This window comes from Neodiprion lecontei, chromosome 3, assembly GCF_021901455.1.
Source record: "Neodiprion lecontei isolate iyNeoLeco1 chromosome 3, iyNeoLeco1.1, whole genome shotgun sequence".
Lineage (NCBI taxonomy): Eukaryota > Metazoa > Arthropoda > Insecta > Hymenoptera > Diprionidae > Neodiprion > Neodiprion lecontei.
This window is the reverse complement of record NC_060262.1, coordinates 2,733,366-2,754,265: the sequence shown is the minus strand read 5'-3', so window position 1 is coordinate 2,754,265 and position 20,900 is coordinate 2,733,366. Positions and strand designations below refer to the sequence as shown.

Below are 20,900 nucleotides of genomic sequence, written 5' to 3'. Positions count from 1 at the left end.
TGACGTGCTAAGTCTCGAAAGAAATAGTTGAATGAAATTGATATCGCCACGAATTTTCAATTTCGATTTTTTTCTAACGCATTTGCATAGTTCTGCTTTGCTCATTATTAAAACTACAAAATTATTAACCGGTGTTACAATCATATTCGACAAAAATCGTGAAAGGCCGAAACATCGATACTTCGGTAGCTAAGTAACACTTCTCGGAAAAAATGAAAAAATTAATTCTACCCAATACAGAATTTCCAAAAGTTTTCCTCTCTTCCAAAAAAAAAAAAGTGACAATGCGGTATCGAGGTGGGGAATATTCGGAGAAGAGGATTGGAGAAAGCGACTGTAGAAGATGGAAGGATGGGGGAGGAATTCAATCCAGAGAGAAATAATTTAAAACGAAAATAAGACTGGAGTGCAAGTGTAATTCGCAAACGCCTCGAGGTTTGCGACTCGATTCCCTAAGGGCAGTCCTCCGATTCCCCGAGTTAAGCGTATTTCCACCTTGCTTCAATTTCTCTCCGAGTTGGTACGCCGCATATTGTTGCAAACCTAATACTTGTTTCTCTTCTCTTCGTACTCATTTCTTCTTTTTTTTTTTTTTTCTCACATATTTATTTGCCTCTCTTCATCTTTACTCCACAACAATTTCCTCACGACATTTCCTGTTGTTTAATGGCAAAGTTTCAATCCCAAGGAATTGTTATACTTCGGCAAAAAAGCGTCCAGTTTTTTTAACTTGCAAAGAAAAAAGGAAAAAAAAACACGAATCTCCGATCGATCCAACTTGTGTCGCATTTATCGACACACGCATGAGATGAGCGGTGATTTTTTTTACCTTCCATCACCTTCGGTGTGAGAAAAGTATTGGTTTTGGTAAAAAAAAAATAAAGTCATCATCAGTTTCAGATTTTTCACTTGGCGGTCTTCGAGATCACCGCCCAAAAATCAGACTATCATCCCTTTTCACGGGATTTTCATGAAAAGCATCTCGTGAAAACTGTTTCTTTTTTTTTTTTTTTTTTTGGCAGCTAGTTGTCTGTTCGAACAAACCCGTGGCAAATTTCTGCAATTCCTCGATTTTCCCCTCTCTCAGAGGAAAAGTTGCCAGGTTTCAGAAGTGTTGTGCCACTCAAGTAACACTCCGTTAAGTGCGGTGTGATTAGCCGATCCTGCAACGGAGGTTGAAAGCTGCGAAGCTTTTGAATTAGTAAACACGTTCCAAGCGAAGCGTGGGATGAGTTTCACTTTCGGGCCAAATATCGCGTTGAAAGTAGGGAGAGAAGAAACTTGAACTGTGTGTGCATATTTTATCGACTAAAAAATAAAAAGGAATGGGAAGGAGAGAAAAAAGAAAAAAAAAAAATTACCCTGCCTCGAATACAAAGTGACGAGCAAAATTGCGGCAAATTATGACTGATAACGATTGAGAAAAATCACCCGATCAGGAGACCTGAGAGGGTGAAAGGGGCGAGGGAAGGGGGAAATAAATATCCGAGATCCCGGCTAAGCCCCGGCGCCATTTCCCTCGACGGAATCCGGAATACCAACGCTGTCGTCAATATTAAAAACGATACATCACCGTTTCCCCATACACAAAACACCATAGCCGTTGTAACCGGATATTTTTATATTTGAGGGTATAAACAATATAACGATAATTGGTTACCCTACGGCGCAGTCGCTAACCTAAATAATTAGATAGAGAGAGATACTAAGGGAGAAAGATACAATTGTTGGGCGCCAGACGCACATGCGTCAAAAATAGATAATTAGAGAAAAAGACAACGATAAAGATAAAGGTAATAGATAAAGGTAAGGTCAGGTTCTACGACGGTTTTGCACAGTTCGCTCAGAGAGACAAGATAATGGTAGAGGGGCGGAGTCGAATCCAATAGATAAAATAAGAAACAGGTGAAGCAGGAATAATATCAAATATATTAAACAAGAAGCGATAAGTTTACTGACAAGCAAGTAGCGGAAGAGTTTGCGATACAAATACGATATATGCGATAATTAACAATAGTTACAGCCAGAGAAAGGTTAAGCGAGAGAGTTAACAATTAACGGAACGTTTTCCGAATAAGCGGGAAATATGAGCAAGCTCGCGATATTAAAGGTAATGATTAACACGGTTCTATGACAGGTAGGCAGAACAGAAGAGATACACTGTACTTAAATTAAGCGGTAAGCAAATAAATCATAAAATGTGAGAAGCGATTATAACTCATGCGAAATACAACAATTGAAATAGTTATCACATTACCAGAATGATCAGAAATAGGCAGACAGGGAATTATGAATTACAAGGTAAATTCAAGCGATAGGTCAAATAGAAAATTATTATAAAATATAGAGAATAAAAGATAATACGTAGTCTCTGGTTTGCGGTAAGTGCGAGAGAAAGAAAGATAATAATCGGTACGATAAAAGGTAATTCAAGATAAGGCAAACAATATTCAAGGTAATTAATATGCCACGTACGGCAAACCCAATAGACTACGGACAACTACGATCAGCGATATAAGCGAAGAAAATAGTGAAAAAGATGTTATGCGATATGGCACAATACTCCAATGTCAAATGAACGACGAACGGGACCGCGCAGCGATATAAGATCGCTCCCGCGGTACTCTCACTAAGATGCGATAATCAACGATAATAGATAAAGAGACAGATAGAAACTAATCAGAGAAAATATAACAAAATAGTAATGCTCAGTAGCTAAGATAAAAATTGATCCTTTAACGGAACGCGCTGCTAGACAGCGATATTAGACATTCAAATATTCTAAAAGAGAAAGATAATAAGATAAAGCGATAGTCACTACAATGCGTAAGTAATAATCAACCAGTCGCGAAGTTACTTGCAATAAGACAGAGAAAGGGACAAGATAAGAGATAATAAGGTACGAGCCCAGGTGGCTCAAGCAGACCAACTGCAAGGTAAAGAGAAAAGATACGAGCCCAATTGGCTCAAGCAGACCAACTGCAAGGTAAAGAGAGAAAGAGATAAAGGTAAAGGTACGATATATTGCAAGTAATCTCGTGGCTTCACAAAATAGCAAAGGAACCTCACTTACGTAAAAGAAGATATAGTAGATACTACAGGATGCGGTACACTAGCGATAAACTTAATACAATGATAGCCAAAAAAAAACTCTATTACAGATATCGAGAACACGTCTTTCTTAATTGACAACTGAACGTAGAGTAATGAGATGAGCGATGATCCTGATTTTCATCGAGCTGGTGTCACGTGATTCTTCCCAAAATTTGCGGTATCTTAATTGGACCAGCTGGTCCCGTGGCCTGGTCCACGGATAGGCGGCGATAATCCCTCGCCGTTTGATGCTCTTTTCCCTCGACGACGGGTATCGAGGTATCAGGACGTCGGAAGGTGGTTAGAGATGTTTTCCTGCAGCTATGCGGTATCGTTGGTGAGAAGGGGGTGGGGTCGTACTGCTCAGGTATTGCGATATTGATGTGTGCGGCAATGTTACGTCACCGGTCTCCTGGACTTGCGACAGACTGTAACTCACTCCTTGTTTTACTGGTACTCCCCGTTGTAGCTATTTCGTCGGCGCTGCATCCCGGCCCTCGCTCATGGAAGCCCTCATGCCGGAACGATCTGGTGGTGATGGCCCTCAACCCGGATCCCCACACTAGATCCACCAGATCCACGTGGTCAGCATATCATTAGCCTATTCCACGCCGCAGTCCTTCGATAAGACGGTTCGTTAAGAGAAAACCGTCTTCTATTGTATAGTCAACGACTTAGTAGATATTAGGGTCGGTTCAGCTCCAGGCTGATAAGTATCGTCGACGGGAGGCTTCATTGTGTTTTTGACGCACAGCCCTGTACGCCGCCTGACGATGCATCCGAGCGGTAGAAACATTCGTTCGTGGTTCGGCTCCTGGCCGATAAGTCTCAAATAGTTGGAGGTGCTGTTGTGCATCACGCACGACCCTTTTCGACAACTAGATAGGCATCCATCGGGAGTGGTTTCAGCGGTATTCGTTCGTCTGTAGTCGGTGGTGTTGATGTTGAGCTGGTACTTGACCCCTGTCAGGAAGTGTACTGGTACCTTGACGTGAAGGTCTCGCGGATGGTTCTCGAAGAGCATTACAGAATTAGAAAATAGCATACAATTAGCTTAGTAAAGGGAAATCAACTTAAAGATAATTAGTCGTTCATTTTTGGAGTATTGGCCTCAGACGTGCTTTCGTTATTTTTAGCGATATTTGTACCTAGAGGAATGCGATAATTAAATAAAGTGACGGGGTACGAAATACCACGTCACAACTCCCCCCTCCTTACGGAGGACCGAGGAGGTCCTTTGCCATTAGGAAACCATTATGTTGACTACTTACTTTTGCATGTGACTAGATGATCGTTAGAGATGTTAGAGATAGTTGCGATAGATAGGATTGAAATGGAAAATCCATGCGATACTTGACTTAGTTGAGAGACTTTGGAGTACGGCCTGCTGATTCTTGGCGAAACATAGTTTTCCAAGTTCTACTGTTGACCTGATCGGTTGTGAGTGAAGGAAGCGAAAGGATGAGCTAAATTTTTGCGAGAAGGTAGAGAGTTGATTGATTCGATTGCTTGGTTGAAGGGTGTTGTTGCAGAGGAGTTCAGACAATTTAGGCGGCAGAGAGCGATATTGAAATTTTGGCCTCATGTGAGGTATTATTCTGGGTAAAGCGACCAAAAAAAAATTGTTAAGCGTTATTTTTAAGATAATTGCGATAAAAGGAGTTTTGACCTCAAGTTGTTACTGCGTCAGGTGACTAGGTGTGGCGACGATGTTGTTGATGATTTCAAGGTCGAGTGGGGTTTTAATTGTTGGACGTCATTTTGTAACCAATTTACGAGAGGGGGTTAATTGATCCCGTAACGATGAATATGACAGAATTCAGGAGTGGATCGTGGGCGCACCGTGAGTGATCGGATATAGGTGATAAGACGGTTCACTGTTACTATAGCACGAGAAAATAATTGTGTAGCGGTAATAAGACAGTTTATTTATAATAGCCTAGCGGCAAAAAAAAACAATTCTTCGATAATAATAATAAAAAAAATGCGACAAGAAAAAAAAATTTTGCGATAAAAAAAAATTGCGATAGTAAAAAAAGTTTGCGAGAAAAAAAAATATATATGCGATAACAAAAATTGCGGTAAAAAAAAATTGCGATAAAAAAAATTTTGCGAAAAGAAAAAAAAATATATATATATGCGATAACAAAAATTGCGGTAAAAAAAAAATTGCGATAAAAAAAAATTTTGCGAAAAGAAAAAAAATATATATATGCGATAACAAAAATTGCGGAAAAAAAAATTGCGATAAACAAAAATTTGCGAAAAAGAAAAAAAAACGGTAACCTTGGCGAGTGGTTGCGGCAATTGCGGTACAAAAAAAATAAAGGATTTTTGGCGGTAAACAAAAATTAAAGTAAATTGCGATAATAAAAATAAACAAAATTGCGGTAATAAAAATAAAAATTTGCGGTAATAACTTAGCAAAAAAAAAATTTGTGAAAGATAAAAAGAAAAAAAAATGGCCCTAAAATAAGCGGAAATCGCGGTGGACGGTCAACGACTACAGGGGAGATGGTTCTGGTAATGCGAGATTATTGCGAGAAGGCCTTGGGTTCCTTTGCCCGTGGTAAGCTAATTCGGGTAGTACCGATCGTTCCGGGGTTGGCGGTGCTTGATAATTATTTGCTGCGCGGAAGCTGATTTCTATCCGACTCACAATGTCTTCTAATTGATCGAGGTCCTGTAATTCGTCCCGTCGAATTGCAACCTGTAATCGCGGTAATAAGTTGCGGTATGCGTAATCTAACTGCTCCTCTTCCGACCACGCGGGCCTCAATCTGTCGAAATACGCCCTCATATATGTCAAATAGTCAGCGACTGACTCGAATTCGCCCTGGGTTCGTCTACGAATTTCCTCCCTCAATGCGAACTGCAATTCCGGATTGACAAATCTACGGCGCCACGCGGCTTTAAATTCTGCAAAAGAATGCCACGTTTCGCGTTTGTTGCGGAACCAATAAATTGCGACACCTGATAAGAAGAAGGGGATACTATTTAAAATATCCTCGTCGCGAATGTTAATGAGCGATCGGCCCTCGTCTATCCGTGCGAGAAATGCTTCGGCGTCCTCGCTACGCGTTCCCGAAAACTTGAGATTCCATTTCCTCATAACCTCATACGCGGCTAACGCGGTCGGTCTGGACGGTGATGCTAAGTTGCTGTTCATGCTCGGTCGCGGGAAGTTATATTGGCCGTCCTCGAAGCCCTGGTTGCGGAAGGCAGGCCTCCGCAGCGGCGGTGCGTCGCGATATTCGTAAGGGGGAGAATTCCCTGTGCGGTAGTCGAATGGTGGCGGATTCGCCGGATGATACTCCCGTGATCTCAACGGTGGTTGCTGAACGGGCGCCGGCTTAGCCGGTGCATCATTGCCGGGAAGGAATTCTGGCGGTATATTACGCGGGCTAATTCGGCTAGGTTGCGGTTCCGGTGGCTGCTTCCGAATCGCGCCGGTTGCTGACGTCTCGGGGTTACGGTTCGACGGTCGCGTCGCGTCACGAATCTCATCGTCGGTATGAGGCGCGGGGTTGATTGGTTGCGTCGGTGTGGGTAACGTAATGCTATCGCTGTCGTCTGTCGGTGTAGTCATATAAGCGTCGTCGAGAGCAGGAGGGTCATCCATGTTTAGACCGTGTTGCTTACAAAAATTCGTCAACCGCTGACGACGGACCGGTAATATACCTGCTGTTGACAACGAGCGTCCTTCTAATTCGTTGTTTAATTCGGCGTCGGTCAAGGAGTCTACCCACGCCTTAGCGGACGTGTGTATTGACATAAGAAGTGTTGACTAGCGATAGGTGACCCGAAGAGAAAGAAATTGCGGTATTGATGGATTATTTAATCGGTTAACTAGCGTGACCCTGTAAAGCCGGAAACTGCGATATAAACAACGGAAGATTATATTATCCTATCCAAGCCAAAGGTTTCACAATAGATTTTGTTGTGCAAGAAGATTAATATGGTGACCTCGCTGAAGAAACCAAAACACCGCGATCTAGCGAATCGATAACAAGTTTGATTACAACAAGGGATCACCCCTGCCACACTCTAGACTGAGCAGATTATAAGGTCAGGATGTTTAGGTCGTCCCGTATTATCCCTGAGTTTTTCTATTGATATTACTCGAGAGGTACGTCGGTTAATCTGTGCGGTATCCACGTGTTTTTATGTTCCCGATAGTTATGGCAGTTATGTTGTGCGATATTTAAATATTTTTCGACCTTGCGTTATGGATGGCGGTTAAGCCGTGCGATATTTAGATAATTTTCAAATTTGCGTTATTAGTGGCGGTTAAGCCGTGCGGTATTTAGATAATTTTTGAATTTGCGGTATTGATGGCGAGTAAGCCGTGCGATATTTAAATAGTTTTTAGTTTTCGGTATTTTAATTTAGCGATATCTAGGCTGTATTCGGTCGCAATATGGAACTCTAATATTCGAACTTTGGTTTATATCCAATCTTGGTCGCAGTAATCAATTGGTTTCAATATGTTGCTCAATTGTCTGAGTTCCTCGCAATTTTATTAATTTGTGGGGTTTCTGGGGTTCGTATTCGGTCTCTTACTTTTCTCTGGTGCTTTGACAGTATGCGATAAACTTTGCTTTCACCACTGAATAAGATAATCCCTCTTTATTGGCGTGGCCCCACGTTGGGCGCCATTTTGTAACCAGATATTTTTATATTTGAGGGTATAAACAATATAACGATAATTGGTTACCCTACGGCGCAGTCGCTAACCTAAATAATTAGATAGAGAGAGATACTAAGGGAGAAAGATACAATTGTTGGGCGCCAGACGCACATGCGTCAAAAATAGATAATTAGAGAAAAAGACAACGATAAAGATAAAGGTAATAGATAAAGGTAAGGTCAGGTTCTACGACGGTTTTGCACAGTTCGCTCAGAGAGACAAGATAATGGTAGAGGGGCGGAGTCGAATCCAATAGATAAAATAAGAAACAGGTGAAGCAGGAATAATATCAAATATATTAAACAAGAAGCGATAAGTTTACTGACAAGCAAGTAGCGGAAGAGTTTGCGATACAAATACGATATATGCGATAATTAACAATAGTTACAGCCAGAGAAAGGTTAAGCGAGAGAGTTAACAATTAACGGAACGTTTTCCGAATAAGCGGGAAATATGAGCAAGCTCGCGATATTAAAGGTAATGATTAACACGGTTCTATGACAGGTAGGCAGAACAGAAGAGATACACTGTACTTAAATTAAGCGGTAAGCAAATAAATCATAAAATGTGAGAAGCGATTATAACTCATGCGAAATACAACAATTGAAATAGTTATCACATTACCAGAATGATCAGAAATAGGCAGACAGGGAATTATGAATTACAAGGTAAATTCAAGCGATAGGTCAAATAGAAAATTATTATAAAATATAGAGAATAAAAGATAATACGTAGTCTCTGGTTTGCGGTAAGTGCGAGAGAAAGAAAGATAATAATCGGTACGATAAAAGGTAATTCAAGATAAGGCAAACAATATTCAAGGTAATTAATATGCCACGTACGGCAAACCCAATAGACTACGGACAACTACGATCAGCGATATAAGCGAAGAAAATAGTGAAAAAGATGTTATGCGATATGGCACAATACTCCAATGTCAAATGAACGACGAACGGGACCGCGCAGCGATATAAGATCGCTCCCGCGGTACTCTCACTAAGATGCGATAATCAACGATAATAGATAAAGAGACAGATAGAAACTAATCAGAGAAAATATAACAAAATAGTAATGCTCAGTAGCTAAGATAAAAATTGATCCTTTAACGGAACGCGCTGCTAGACAGCGATATTAGACATTCAAATATTCTAAAAGAGAAAGATAATAAGATAAAGCGATAGTCACTACAATGCGTAAGTAATAATCAACCAGTCGCGAAGTTACTTGCAATAAGACAGAGAAAGGGACAAGATAAGAGATAATAAGGTACGAGCCCAGGTGGCTCAAGCAGACCAACTGCAAGGTAAAGAGAAAAGATACGAGCCCAATTGGCTCAAGCAGACCAACTGCAAGGTAAAGAGAGAAAGAGATAAAGGTAAAGGTACGATATATTGCAAGTAATCTCGTGGCTTCACAAAATAGCAAAGGAACCTCACTTACGTAAAAGAAGATATAGTAGATACTACAGGATGCGGTACACTAGCGATAAACTTAATACAATGATAGCCAAAAAAAAACTCTATTACAGATATCGAGAACACGTCTTTCTTAATTGACAACTGAACGTAGAGTAATGAGATGAGCGATGATCCTGATTTTCATCGAGCTGGTGTCACGTGATTCTTCCCAAAATTTGCGGTATCTTAATTGGACCAGCTGGTCCCGTGGCCTGGTCCACGGATAGGCGGCGATAATCCCTCGCCGTTTGATGCTCTTTTCCCTCGACGACGGGTATCGAGGTATCAGGACGTCGGAAGGTGGTTAGAGATGTTTTCCTGCAGCTATGCGGTATCGTTGGTGAGAAGGGGGTGGGGTCGTACTGCTCAGGTATTGCGATATTGATGTGTGCGGCAATGTTACGTCACCGGTCTCCTGGACTTGCGACAGACTGTAACTCACTCCTTGTTTTACTGGTACTCCCCGTTGTAGCTATTTCGTCGGCGCTGCATCCCGGCCCTCGCTCATGGAAGCCCTCATGCCGGAACGATCTGGTGGTGATGGCCCTCAACCCGGATCCCCACACTAGATCCACCAGATCCACGTGGTCAGCATATCATTAGCCTATTCCACGCCGCAGTCCTTCGATAAGACGGTTCGTTAAGAGAAAACCGTCTTCTATTGTATAGTCAACGACTTAGTAGATATTAGGGTCGGTTCAGCTCCAGGCTGATAAGTATCGTCGACGGGAGGCTTCATTGTGTTTTTGACGCACAGCCCTGTACGCCGCCTGACGATGCATCCGAGCGGTAGAAACATTCGTTCGTGGTTCGGCTCCTGGCCGATAAGTCTCAAATAGTTGGAGGTGCTGTTGTGCATCACGCACGACCCTTTTCGACAACTAGATAGGCATCCATCGGGAGTGGTTTCAGCGGTATTCGTTCGTCTGTAGTCGGTGGTGTTGATGTTGAGCTGGTACTTGACCCCTGTCAGGAAGTGTACTGGTACCTTGACGTGAAGGTCTCGCGGATGGTTCTCGAAGAGCATTACAGAATTAGAAAATAGCATACAATTAGCTTAGTAAAGGGAAATCAACTTAAAGATAATTAGTCGTTCATTTTTGGAGTATTGGCCTCAGACGTGCTTTCGTTATTTTTAGCGATATTTGTACCTAGAGGAATGCGATAATTAAATAAAGTGACGGGGTACGAAATACCACGTCACACCGTGTACCGTGGGGTAGGGATAAAAAAAAAATAAAGATTTTGTTGACGATTAAATTTACGCGATACTTACCGAGGGTGGGCAAGACAATTCTGTCACCGTTTCACAGATTTGATTCCAATTTTTCTGCGCGTTCTTTGTTTCACGCATCGTGGTATTCTTTCTTTTCATTTATCGTCTGTCTCTCGATATTTTATCGCAATCAATTAAACCGTAGAAATCGAATATATGCTGTGCACGGTAGCGAAGGAAAATAAAGCAAACCTTTTACTCGTCAGTAAACCACATCACGGACAGCTTCTAAATTGAATTTGTGTTATTTGTACCGATATCAGAACAACCGCGGAAAGAAATTAACCTACCGTGTAATTTGAAGAGGAAATTCTTTTCCACCTTGTCGCTGGTATATCAGTTATTGTTTTTCTATAACTACGCGTTTGAAGAGCTTGTCTGAAAAGGAAACGATTCTTCTTATTAATTATTCCACCGAACGTAGTCGCGCGTTGCGTTATTATCAATTTATTATACTTGCAGGCTCTACGATCAGATTTCTTGAAGCATACACAAGTTTAAGGTAATCAAATTATGAACAAAATCCATTTATGCGTTTGTTTGATTTTATTCCGCGGTGGTTCATTTTACTTAGAAAACTATTGTGAATAGGTATAATCTAATGATGTTGAAAAAAAAACAGAAAAAAAATACAATACAACTTGATAGCGTTTCTAATCGTTAATCTTCTTCTCAACTTATGGAGAATTTAATTCGAAGTCAACGAACGTCTGACCCTCACCGTTTTTGATTCCGTTAAAAAAATATTCTGCAATTTTCCCAACTCTGAAATAGCGTCCTGAATTTCTTCCAGATTTTTTATTCAACTGGTTAATTATTCTTAAATATAGGAGAGATTTTGAGAGGGAACTTTTTTGAAACTCTCTAAAAATTGTCGAAAAATCGCATTTTCTCGTTCAAACATTTCGAGACCGGGCCCATAATCGGCCTATTTGTTCTCATATTTTTTAGTACTTTTTTTTACATTTATTTGATCGACTATAACATTGTTTAAACGGTCTGAAAATTCCGAAAAAATTAGCAAAACTTTTATTCTTCACTTAGAACATTTCTATACCGGTTTCATTGTGAAGTTTATAAAAAAAAGTTGAACTTACGGTAACTTACCAAAAAATAGACAAAAATCGTTCTACAATGGAACCCGTCTATAAACGTGCTTATTGTAAGTGAAAAATGGAAGTTTGGATCATTCTTCGGGCAGTTTCAAATCTTTTAAACAATGATTTAGCTAACCGAAACAGTTGAAAGAGCTGAAAAAAAGTGTAAAAAAAAAAAATTCATGAAATGTTTGTACTAGAAAATAAAGTTTTTGAAAATGTTTTAAGAATTGTAAAGTAGTTCCTCGGCAAAATCACTCTCAAGATTTATAAATAATTTAGGAGTGGAATGAAAGTACGAAAAAATTCACGGCTACTGTTTCGAAATTGGGGCTGTTGGAGAAATTTCTTTAAACAAAATGACAAACGGTGCGGATCAGACGTTAGTCGGGTTCGCATGGAATTTCCCTTGAATACGTCTACATTATCCTGGAAGAAAAAAAAACGTAACCGAATTGAAAAAAAAAAAATTTATCTATCTCAAAAACTGACAGGTAGAAGAAAAACTATGTGACTCCACTGTTCGAATTCTCTTTTTAATCCGGACTCTTCGATGCTTATCGTCTGTTTCAGGTTTCCTAAACGCTAATACAGACGCGCATCTCAGATCACCGGCGAATTACGGACTGATGGATCAGATAGCTGCGCTGCACTGGGTGCAGGAGAATATCGGTTACTTTGGCGGCGATCCGGGAAACGTGACGTTGGTCGGCCACGGAACCGGAGCAGCCTGTGTCAACTTTTTGATGACGAGTCACGCGGTCCCAGATGGTAAGCCTAGAGCCTCGAGAGCGGGATGACGCCTGTATTTCCCCTTCCCAATTCCCCCCCCCCCCCCCCCCCCCCCCGTTCATCCCCTCGTCGCACGTATAATACAGTCGACTCGTTCCCTCGGGAAGTAAGGGAATATCGTGACGACGTCACGCGAGTGTTGGTAGAGAGCGAGATTTACAATCCCGAGGTAATCGAAAATTGTTCCGCATCCAAGCGAAAGCCGCCGTCAAAATCTCACCAATCGCAGAAATCGAAGAGTCGCGGTTCTTTTTCTTTCTTTCTCTCTTTTTTTATAGATATGTAAATTTTCAAGAAAAAATGCACCGGTCCCACTGTTTCAAACTTCTTCCACTCTCAAACGAATCAGACCCGAAGTCTTATAAAAATTCTATTTCGAGTTGTTCCAAGTCCGGAAAAGTTGTGAGAATTCACAACCAGTCAATTTGGACGAATTACACGAAGTGATGGAAGTGAGGATGTATCGCAGTTTTTTCTACGTACAGATCCCGATACCGACATCTTACCGACATTTTAGCCGCTTCACAGCTCCGACAAAAACCCGGGTTCAATTCCGAGCTGTCTAGTGACTAAAATGTCGGTAAATGTCGATATCGGGATTTGTACACAGAAACGGCCATATATCACTATCGATGGATGAACGGACTTTAAACAATCCAAAACTATATGAAATCAATCTTGAAAATCATTTCAAGTCTTCGAAATTCACAAAAGAACATTTGGTACGTTTGGATTATGAATTGTTGAAGTCAGACTATATATGGTTTGATGCAAGAATAAATAAAAACTGAAATGAGAAGACAAGAGATCTTCGGTTGTACTTGGAACTCTTATCTCATTCCCGCATTCATTCGCCACGTGCGGGGTAGATTGTACAAATGTCTGACGTTCCTGGCATCGCTTTTTCTGAGCGTCATTTTTCGAGAAATGTGTGGGTGTTTTTTTCCTTCTGTTTCTTTTTCTTTTCGCGGTCCAGCTTATTCTCATTCCTTTTTTTTCTCATTCGAGGACTATGCCGTTACGCCAATACCGTTTAGCGGGGGGACTTTTGTTCGTTTCTCTCCCCGCCGCTCAATCTCTCTCTCTCTCTTTTTCTCTATCCTCCGGAAATGACTCAACCTTTATAGGACTACGTCGAGCTGCTTCGCCAAGAAATATGCCTCGGCTATTATTGTCGAACGTCTCTCGCTTGTTGGCTTCTTTCTTATCATTCTCCATCCCGACCCTCTGCGACCATCGCGTCTTCACCCCCTCCTCTTCGATTTATATCCCCCTATCTTTATCGCCTTTTCTGTCTATCTCGATATCTCTCTCTTTCTCGAGAAAGAGAGAGAGAGAGAGAGTGAAAGATTGAGAGATGGAGAGAGAGAGATTCAAACCGAACGAAACGTGCCAAAACGTTCGAGTTTGGTTAGCGTCGAGTCTTTCGATTCGACGCAAACTCGCACAAGGCAGTGTTAACGCCGCTTTAAAGTAACACGTCAAGTGGTCCAAGACCATCGTGATGTGGTCGGAGTCTTTGAAAGCAATCGGGACGAATTAGAAATCAGTAAAAGACAGTCCGCAGAACTGTGAATCTCTCTGGCAACGAATAATACAGCAAGGACACGTTTTACTGAGTACATTCAATCACCATCAGCCGACTCAACTGCATCGACGTACCGTTGACCACATACCCACGGCATGCATATTAATCGGTGTAACGCGTTTCAATGGTTAATAAGCTGACCAGACCACAACAGCAACTGCGATAGGATGACGCAGATCATGGTCCCTTCGCCACTTGTGACAATGTAATCAAAGAGGGTAAGACGCGTTTGTTGGTAGTGGACGAGGCTGAAACAGCGCGGTGTGTATCATCATCGAAGTTGGGTTGCGAAGGGTGGTTAGGCCTGAGCGCTATTATGAGTGAGAATCCGGGGGAGAGTCGGATGAGGAGGCACGAATTGAGGGATACACGTTGTCAATACGTGGCTCAGGGTGGTTCAACCGGCCATAACTCAGGCTGGAGGGCGGATAATGGCTCATTGTTATCCGAGGTTACTCACTCCGGCTGGTCTAATGCTCGGCAACACTAACGGCCACTGCAGGATGGCTTGTGTTTACCGTCGCGTTTGACAAAGGGTACGGCTGGACAACCGGGCAGCCTCGTGGCCGTGACCAAGACGCTTTACAACCTACGGTTAAGTCGCCGGGACGACGACGACGACTACGTCCCGGTAAAAAAGATCCTTTAATCAGCCCCGAGGTAGAGAGGGATTGTTTAAACCCCCTAACGCGTAACGCGCTCTCCATCAAATGGCTAACCAAACACAATCAGTACACCGGCTCGATCCAGCCTCTCGAACACAATTTTACCCCTTCGGGACCACCCGGACCGCTCGAATACCGACGAGGTATAAACCGAAAACACCAAAATTTCTCTGCCCTCGGTGCAATCGAGTTCGAAATGAACAGAGTTGACGGTTCGAAAATGTCCGGACTGGCGAAAAATTGGCAAACAGTCGATTCTAGCGAATTATTATTTTTTTTTTTTTTTTTTTGTTTTTTGGTTTGGCTGAAACGATTACAAAAATGAAAAACAACGTTGCCGTCCGCGGTTGTGTTACTAATGATTTTTCCTTTCGTTTCCAGGACTGCTTTTTCATCGTGGCATCCTGATGTCCGGCAGCGCGTTATCTCCTTGGGCCCTCATAAGAGGGGCTGCTGGATACGCGATGCAAGTCGCCAGGCATCTCAACTGCTCTGCGGTAAGTTGACCCCATCGATTTATTATCATCCGCATATGTAGCACTAGGTCGAGGTGCAGCGACCTGTGAACGTCACGACGTTAGAGGAGAAACCGAAGGAGGGGATTTTTTTTTTTTTTTTTTTCATCATCCTTGTAGCTTTTTTACTCGCACAATTTTTCACTCGATTCATTTTCACTTCGGAGACCAAATATTCAAAGATATTGACGTTGGCATGTCGATGTACATAAATAGTCAAATTATCGCAAAATTGGTTACATCGAAATGCATTTGTTCGCGCCTGTCATGATTTTAGACTGTTTGGCAAAGAAACCACACAAATTATCCAAAATTTTTTCCTTATTTTTCTTGTGTCTAGCTTGTGATTATTTTCTATGTTGGCTTCTTGACTCAGGTAAATGTAAAAAAAAAAAATACTTCCTATTAAAATGTATATCGAATTTTTTGAACCATCCCCAATTCACCCTGTTTTTTTTTTTTTTTTTGTTAGTTATTTATCATCAATCATTATTTCCCGGTTGCGATCGTTCAATTCTAAACGAATTACAAAAAAGAGCGAATTGCTCGAGAAATAGAGAAAAGAGCGGCTGCAGGTAGTTTCGATATTCGACAGTAAAGCGAAACGTGCCGTAAAATCGTCAGAGCGTATAAATCGGTATTCCGTAGAAATCGAACGATATTCTCCATTCGACTGACAATTGTTAAACAAGGCGAATGGGTGATCCGAACGCGTCCCTTTCTCTTATACGCACCGTACTACATCTGTAATCTCTCGTTTATTGTACAACAGCGTTATCAACACACGCGCACATGTGCCCCGTATAATTTCGCCGCGTTCCTATCGCCGATTTCCAACTCCGATCGTTTGTAGGTACTCGGATTTGACTAATATTATATGTGTTTTCACCCTAAGTGTCAAGTCAACCGCACGTGTATTACAATATACAATTCGCAGTTGTACGACGTTTCGCGAACGGTAGTTATATCAGTAATTCCCCGACAGTCGGAATCGGACGTTATTTATTATATTCATTTTTTTTTTTTTCTTTCTTGAATCATTCATTTTTCATTCTTTACCGTATCTACCCCTAATTCCTTTTCCATTCCCCCGTTTGTATTTTTATTTAAACGTCAAACCCGCCTGGGGACGCTGAAATAAAATGTTCACTCAATCTCTCGACGTCGACGTTGTCGTCTAACGTTGTTGTTGTTGCTGTTGTTGTTATATCTGCAAAGAATTTCCCACGGGATTTTTTCACCAAGCTTCTGCGGATGACGGCTCCAAGCGAGATTTAATTACGGAATAGAAATCATCCGGGTGTAAAGCGATTCTTTACTACAACCGACGACGAAATAATTTAACCCCCTTGTGTACACTTCGAGTAAATATTGATCTTCGCTCCCTACGTGTTTTTATCGGGTTGTTGGACTTTTCATTTTTCGTCACTTATTTCTCTTCCATCTTCTCTCTTTTTCGCCTGTCCATGTTTATCATCCGCGTTTTTACGTTTTTATTCCCCGATCACACAATTTATTCGTCCCCTTTCGTCGCGATTCAATAAAATTGAAAAACTTTTTCCCAGCGCTTCTTTATATTCGTATAATTGAACTGTTGTCGTTGTTGTTATTGATTTTATTATTATCACTAGCATCAGTCACACTCCATTCGCTTGTGAAAATTTGAGGAAGACTTATAGTAGGAACGAGACATGATTTTCTAAAACACCGAAATTCTTATGGGGTTTCGATGATTCTTACGGTGTATTTCTATGGGGGTCTTATGGGGTATCGGAAATTGTTATGGGGTTTTGGAAATTCTTATGGGGTTTCAAGGAATTCCGCGCAGCGTGGAGTAAATCGCAAAAAAAAAAAAAAGAAATTTTTCACAAAAATGAATATCCATGATACGGTGTTTCAGGTCGCTGGCGATCCGCAGGCGTTGCTCAGGTGTTTGAGGGACGTCCCCCTCAACGCACTCTTATCAACCCCCGTCCAGGGCCTCGCCTTCGCCCCTGCCTTCGGCCCCTCCATCGATGGCGTCGTTATAGACCCCGGTGATCCCGACGACCAGGATTTCACCCTCCAAGTAGACACCATAAACACCCTTAACAATATCCTGCTCAGGAAGGACGTAGTCGCCAAATTGTCGAGGTAAGATTATATGTCACGTTTATATTTCTCTTTCATTTCCTTTCGACACCATAAGAAGAGAATAAATTTTTATTGCAATTTCCGATTCGAAAATCACGACAGTTCTCGTCAACTTTGGTGCGCAGTGTCGGGTTGTTTTTTTTTTTTTTTTTTAACTTTTTTTTACGTACTCTTATCATTCCTCGACACTGAGGAGACAAGTTCGCGGTGAAATAAATTTCCTATAAATTTCAATGAAACAGAAGAGGCAAAAAGATATAACAAAAAGACACTCTGGTACAATCAGCGAAAAATTTCTCTTCCTCGTCGGTAAATGAAATGAATTTTTTTCCTCGCCTTTCGCAGAGGATCTGCAGCCGGTGAATAATAATTGAATCAAACAGCAGACACGACGTGCGAGTGCATTCCAACCGTGTCCACTTCAAAGCCGAGGGGAAATATCGGAGCACCCTTTTACGTTGCTAGCGATCGTTACCGCTCCGTTCATTAATTACCATTATTGTTAAAACCGTATTTTTTTTTTTTTTTTTTTTGGTGCCCGCGATTGAATTTCACCTACCTGTCACACTTCGGGGTTTCGAAATTGCAAAGAGAAAGACAACGTCCGCGGCAAATTGGCCGTAATATGCACGATGTGTACGGAACATGCCATTGTAAAATTGGCAATCAAATTGCACAGGCTTTGATAATTTGAAGCTTCGCAATATCGCTGTATGTCCTGTGTAACCGGTGGTAGGTATCGAGTAAAAAAAAAAAAAAAATAAATAAAAAATCACCGTCCGATTCGAGTTCGAAAAATAACAACGAGACGCGTGGCAATTATTACCTGGCGTACGGAAATAATTGCAGGTTTGAATTGAAAAAAAAAAAAAAAAAATAGAAGGAAATGAAGAAAAAAAATTTTTTTTAGAACAGAAGTTATGAACAAAGAAACAAAAAAAAACAAAAACCGAGAGACAGCGATTGAACAAACGACGTGACGACGATGAAGGATTCGCGTTAGCCGGATACGGCTTCGATCGGCGAGCTTGCACGATGTGCTTTTTTTCCCACACGTAAAAGAGGAGAGACGCTGAAATCTGGGTCGTCGTTCCATCGCATCCCGGCGAAGGGGAGGTGGGGAGGTGGGGGGGGGGGATCGAGATACGTACACTATCTAAAGATCAATTCTAGCAGCCTGCTGCTGGTGCTGCGACTGTCATTTAAACTCCACAAATGAACGAGCAGCCAGGCGTCGGCCGATATTGGAAAACCGAGCCAGATCAGATCAATCAATATACATATGTAGGAGGTCTATATTATGCTACGGGGGAAAATTTTAGCACCATCCAACCCTCGGGGTAAATCAGGCGCACCCGATAACAAATGACGTTTAATATAATATACCCGGCATTCCGCAAACCCGTTAATATTTATCTAACGAAACTTATCCGTGTGCAGATATAATGACGGACACTGTACGAAAGTCATTGAAAAAAAAAAAAAAAAAGTTCATAAAATTTTAACACGGATATAATCTATAATCTTAACGCGAGTTACAAGCGGTTGATAATTTCATCGCGTCTGACAGGAAACGCAATTTTTTTTGTTTGTTTCCAACGATTTTTCTCACAGTGTCTTGATAATTGCTGAAAAAATAAAATCATTACGCAAATTTCATTATTTTCTTACGTTATACAGATTTTATTAGTTAATTCGTTTACGTCGCATTATTGTTTATTATCAATTTCAGCGTAGCTAACCGACTGAATTTTAGTTTTCCAGTTGGGTGAATTTTTTCGCTTCGTCATCTTCTCCCTCTCTCTTCTTCTCTCTTCTGTTTCCGCGTGTATCGTGTATACATTTTTTACCCCTCTGAACGTGAAAAGCGCAACTTCGTTTCAACTGCAGTAGTAACGGGAAAAGCAGCAGCAGCAGAATTACCGGAAGTTGGTATCGCTGTGTGGGTGAAAAAATTTCAGTAGGTTTGTAAAAAAGGCGAAGCCTTCGTTTCAACTGTAAAATGATAAAAAAAAAGGGGGGAGGGATGAGAGTAGGTATAATACCGAGTGTCGTAAAACCTAAAGAGGCGTGATTACAGTAGAAAAATACAGTTAACGAAGGCCGGTTGATGCTGCTGCTGCTGCTGCTGCTGCTTCGATGTCGGAGGGGTGGTAGGAAAAATTGTCGTAAAAATTAACTGCAAGATCGCACGCCGCGCGTATACTTCTAGCCTGTATGGGGCATGTATAGCGATCGGTGGACACACAGCCATAACCGAACCTCGTTACCTCCGAAAGGATCCGTGTTATTGTTGGCTAGCTAACGTTACGGATATTGTTTGTAACTCGTGTTTTTCCTTCTTGTTCCTCCATCTCTGCATAACTGTTTCCGTAAGAATAAATATTGCCTTTACCGCGAAATCTTACAACGAGAAATTAATTTCATTGCACGCGTTGCCGATTGATTCTCATTGCTTTAGATGGAATTTGCAATTTTTCGAATTTAAGAAACTCGACTCGAAAACTAATCATCTCGATGTGAAATTTACTGAAAAACGGGGAAATAAAATGAATTTTCTACCGACAAAAGTTGAACGAAAAATTTCTAACCAAGACTCGCGGGAAAGTTTTTCTATTTCAGTTCTGTCTTGCTTATTTATACGTGCATTTTTTTTTTTTTTTTTTCCTTATCTTCTTCAAAAAGTTATCAAAAAACTTGACGAATTTTTCGTACGAAGTTGTGAAACAAATTCCACCGTTCTCTTTTATTAAACACAAGCGTACAGGAGAATTCATAAAATTTGCATACATGTTTTGCGTTTTTTTTTTTTTGTTTTTTTTCCTGCTCCTGATTTAATTTTCTCTTTCGCCCACTGCAATTTGATACCGCAGAACGAACGAAACGTACATGCGGGTATAATAAGAATTTCTAAAATCCGCATCCGGAGTATTTTTCTTGTTTTTTTTTTTCCATAACCCCGGGTTTCAATTCCGTGTCTGCGAGTCAGTGCAGGTGGACCCTGGACGGATAAAACGAAGAGAATGAAAACCTCAACTTCGTCATCGCGTTGCAAGCGCGTGAAAAGCGGCGAGAGGTTTACTTTACTTTATTTTAACAACTTTTTTTCGCGCGCGTGTGTGTGTGTTGTTGTTTTTTTTTTTTTTTTTTTTCACCTCACATCTCTTCGTCTTCTTTATTCAGGTTACTTTTTTCTTCCCCATTTACCTCCTATGATTTCGTTTTTCTTTTCTCTTCTATCTCATTTTTTTCCTCTTACCTTTGTGGCGAACTGCGAGGCGTGAATATAAATTTTCTAAACGTGGCCTCGGCTCGCATAGAGTAACTGACCTAGCTCGTCGTCTAGCCTTTAGAACGGCGGGCACCTGCAGCTTCAATACCGGGCAAAATTCCTCTTTCCAATCTTTTTCATATATATATATATATATGTGTATATATATATATATACACATATAACACATATATACACGTATGTGTAAATGCATTGTATGTAACGGAAAGTCGAGAGAAGATAAAATGAAAATTCATTCGTTGCCCTTTTACGTCTTTCGTCTTTCATTTTGAACATCGTTGAAACAATGGAAATTTTTATTG

General features: G+C 41.1%; 1 protein-coding gene across 1 annotated transcript in view; it reads left to right on the top strand.

The window, feature by feature from the left end:
- Positions 1-20,900, top strand: part of LOC107225923 (neuroligin-4, Y-linked) — a 228,124-nt gene that overhangs the window by 178,469 nt on the left and 28,755 nt on the right. Inside the window, exons 3-5 of the mRNA XM_046734046.1 lie at positions 12,187-12,384; positions 15,040-15,155; positions 17,074-17,306. Of these exons, the coding sequence (XP_046590002.1) occupies positions 12,187-12,384; positions 15,040-15,155; positions 17,074-17,306 (547 nt within the window). The remainder of the gene's footprint in view (positions 1-12,186; positions 12,385-15,039; positions 15,156-17,073; positions 17,307-20,900) is intronic.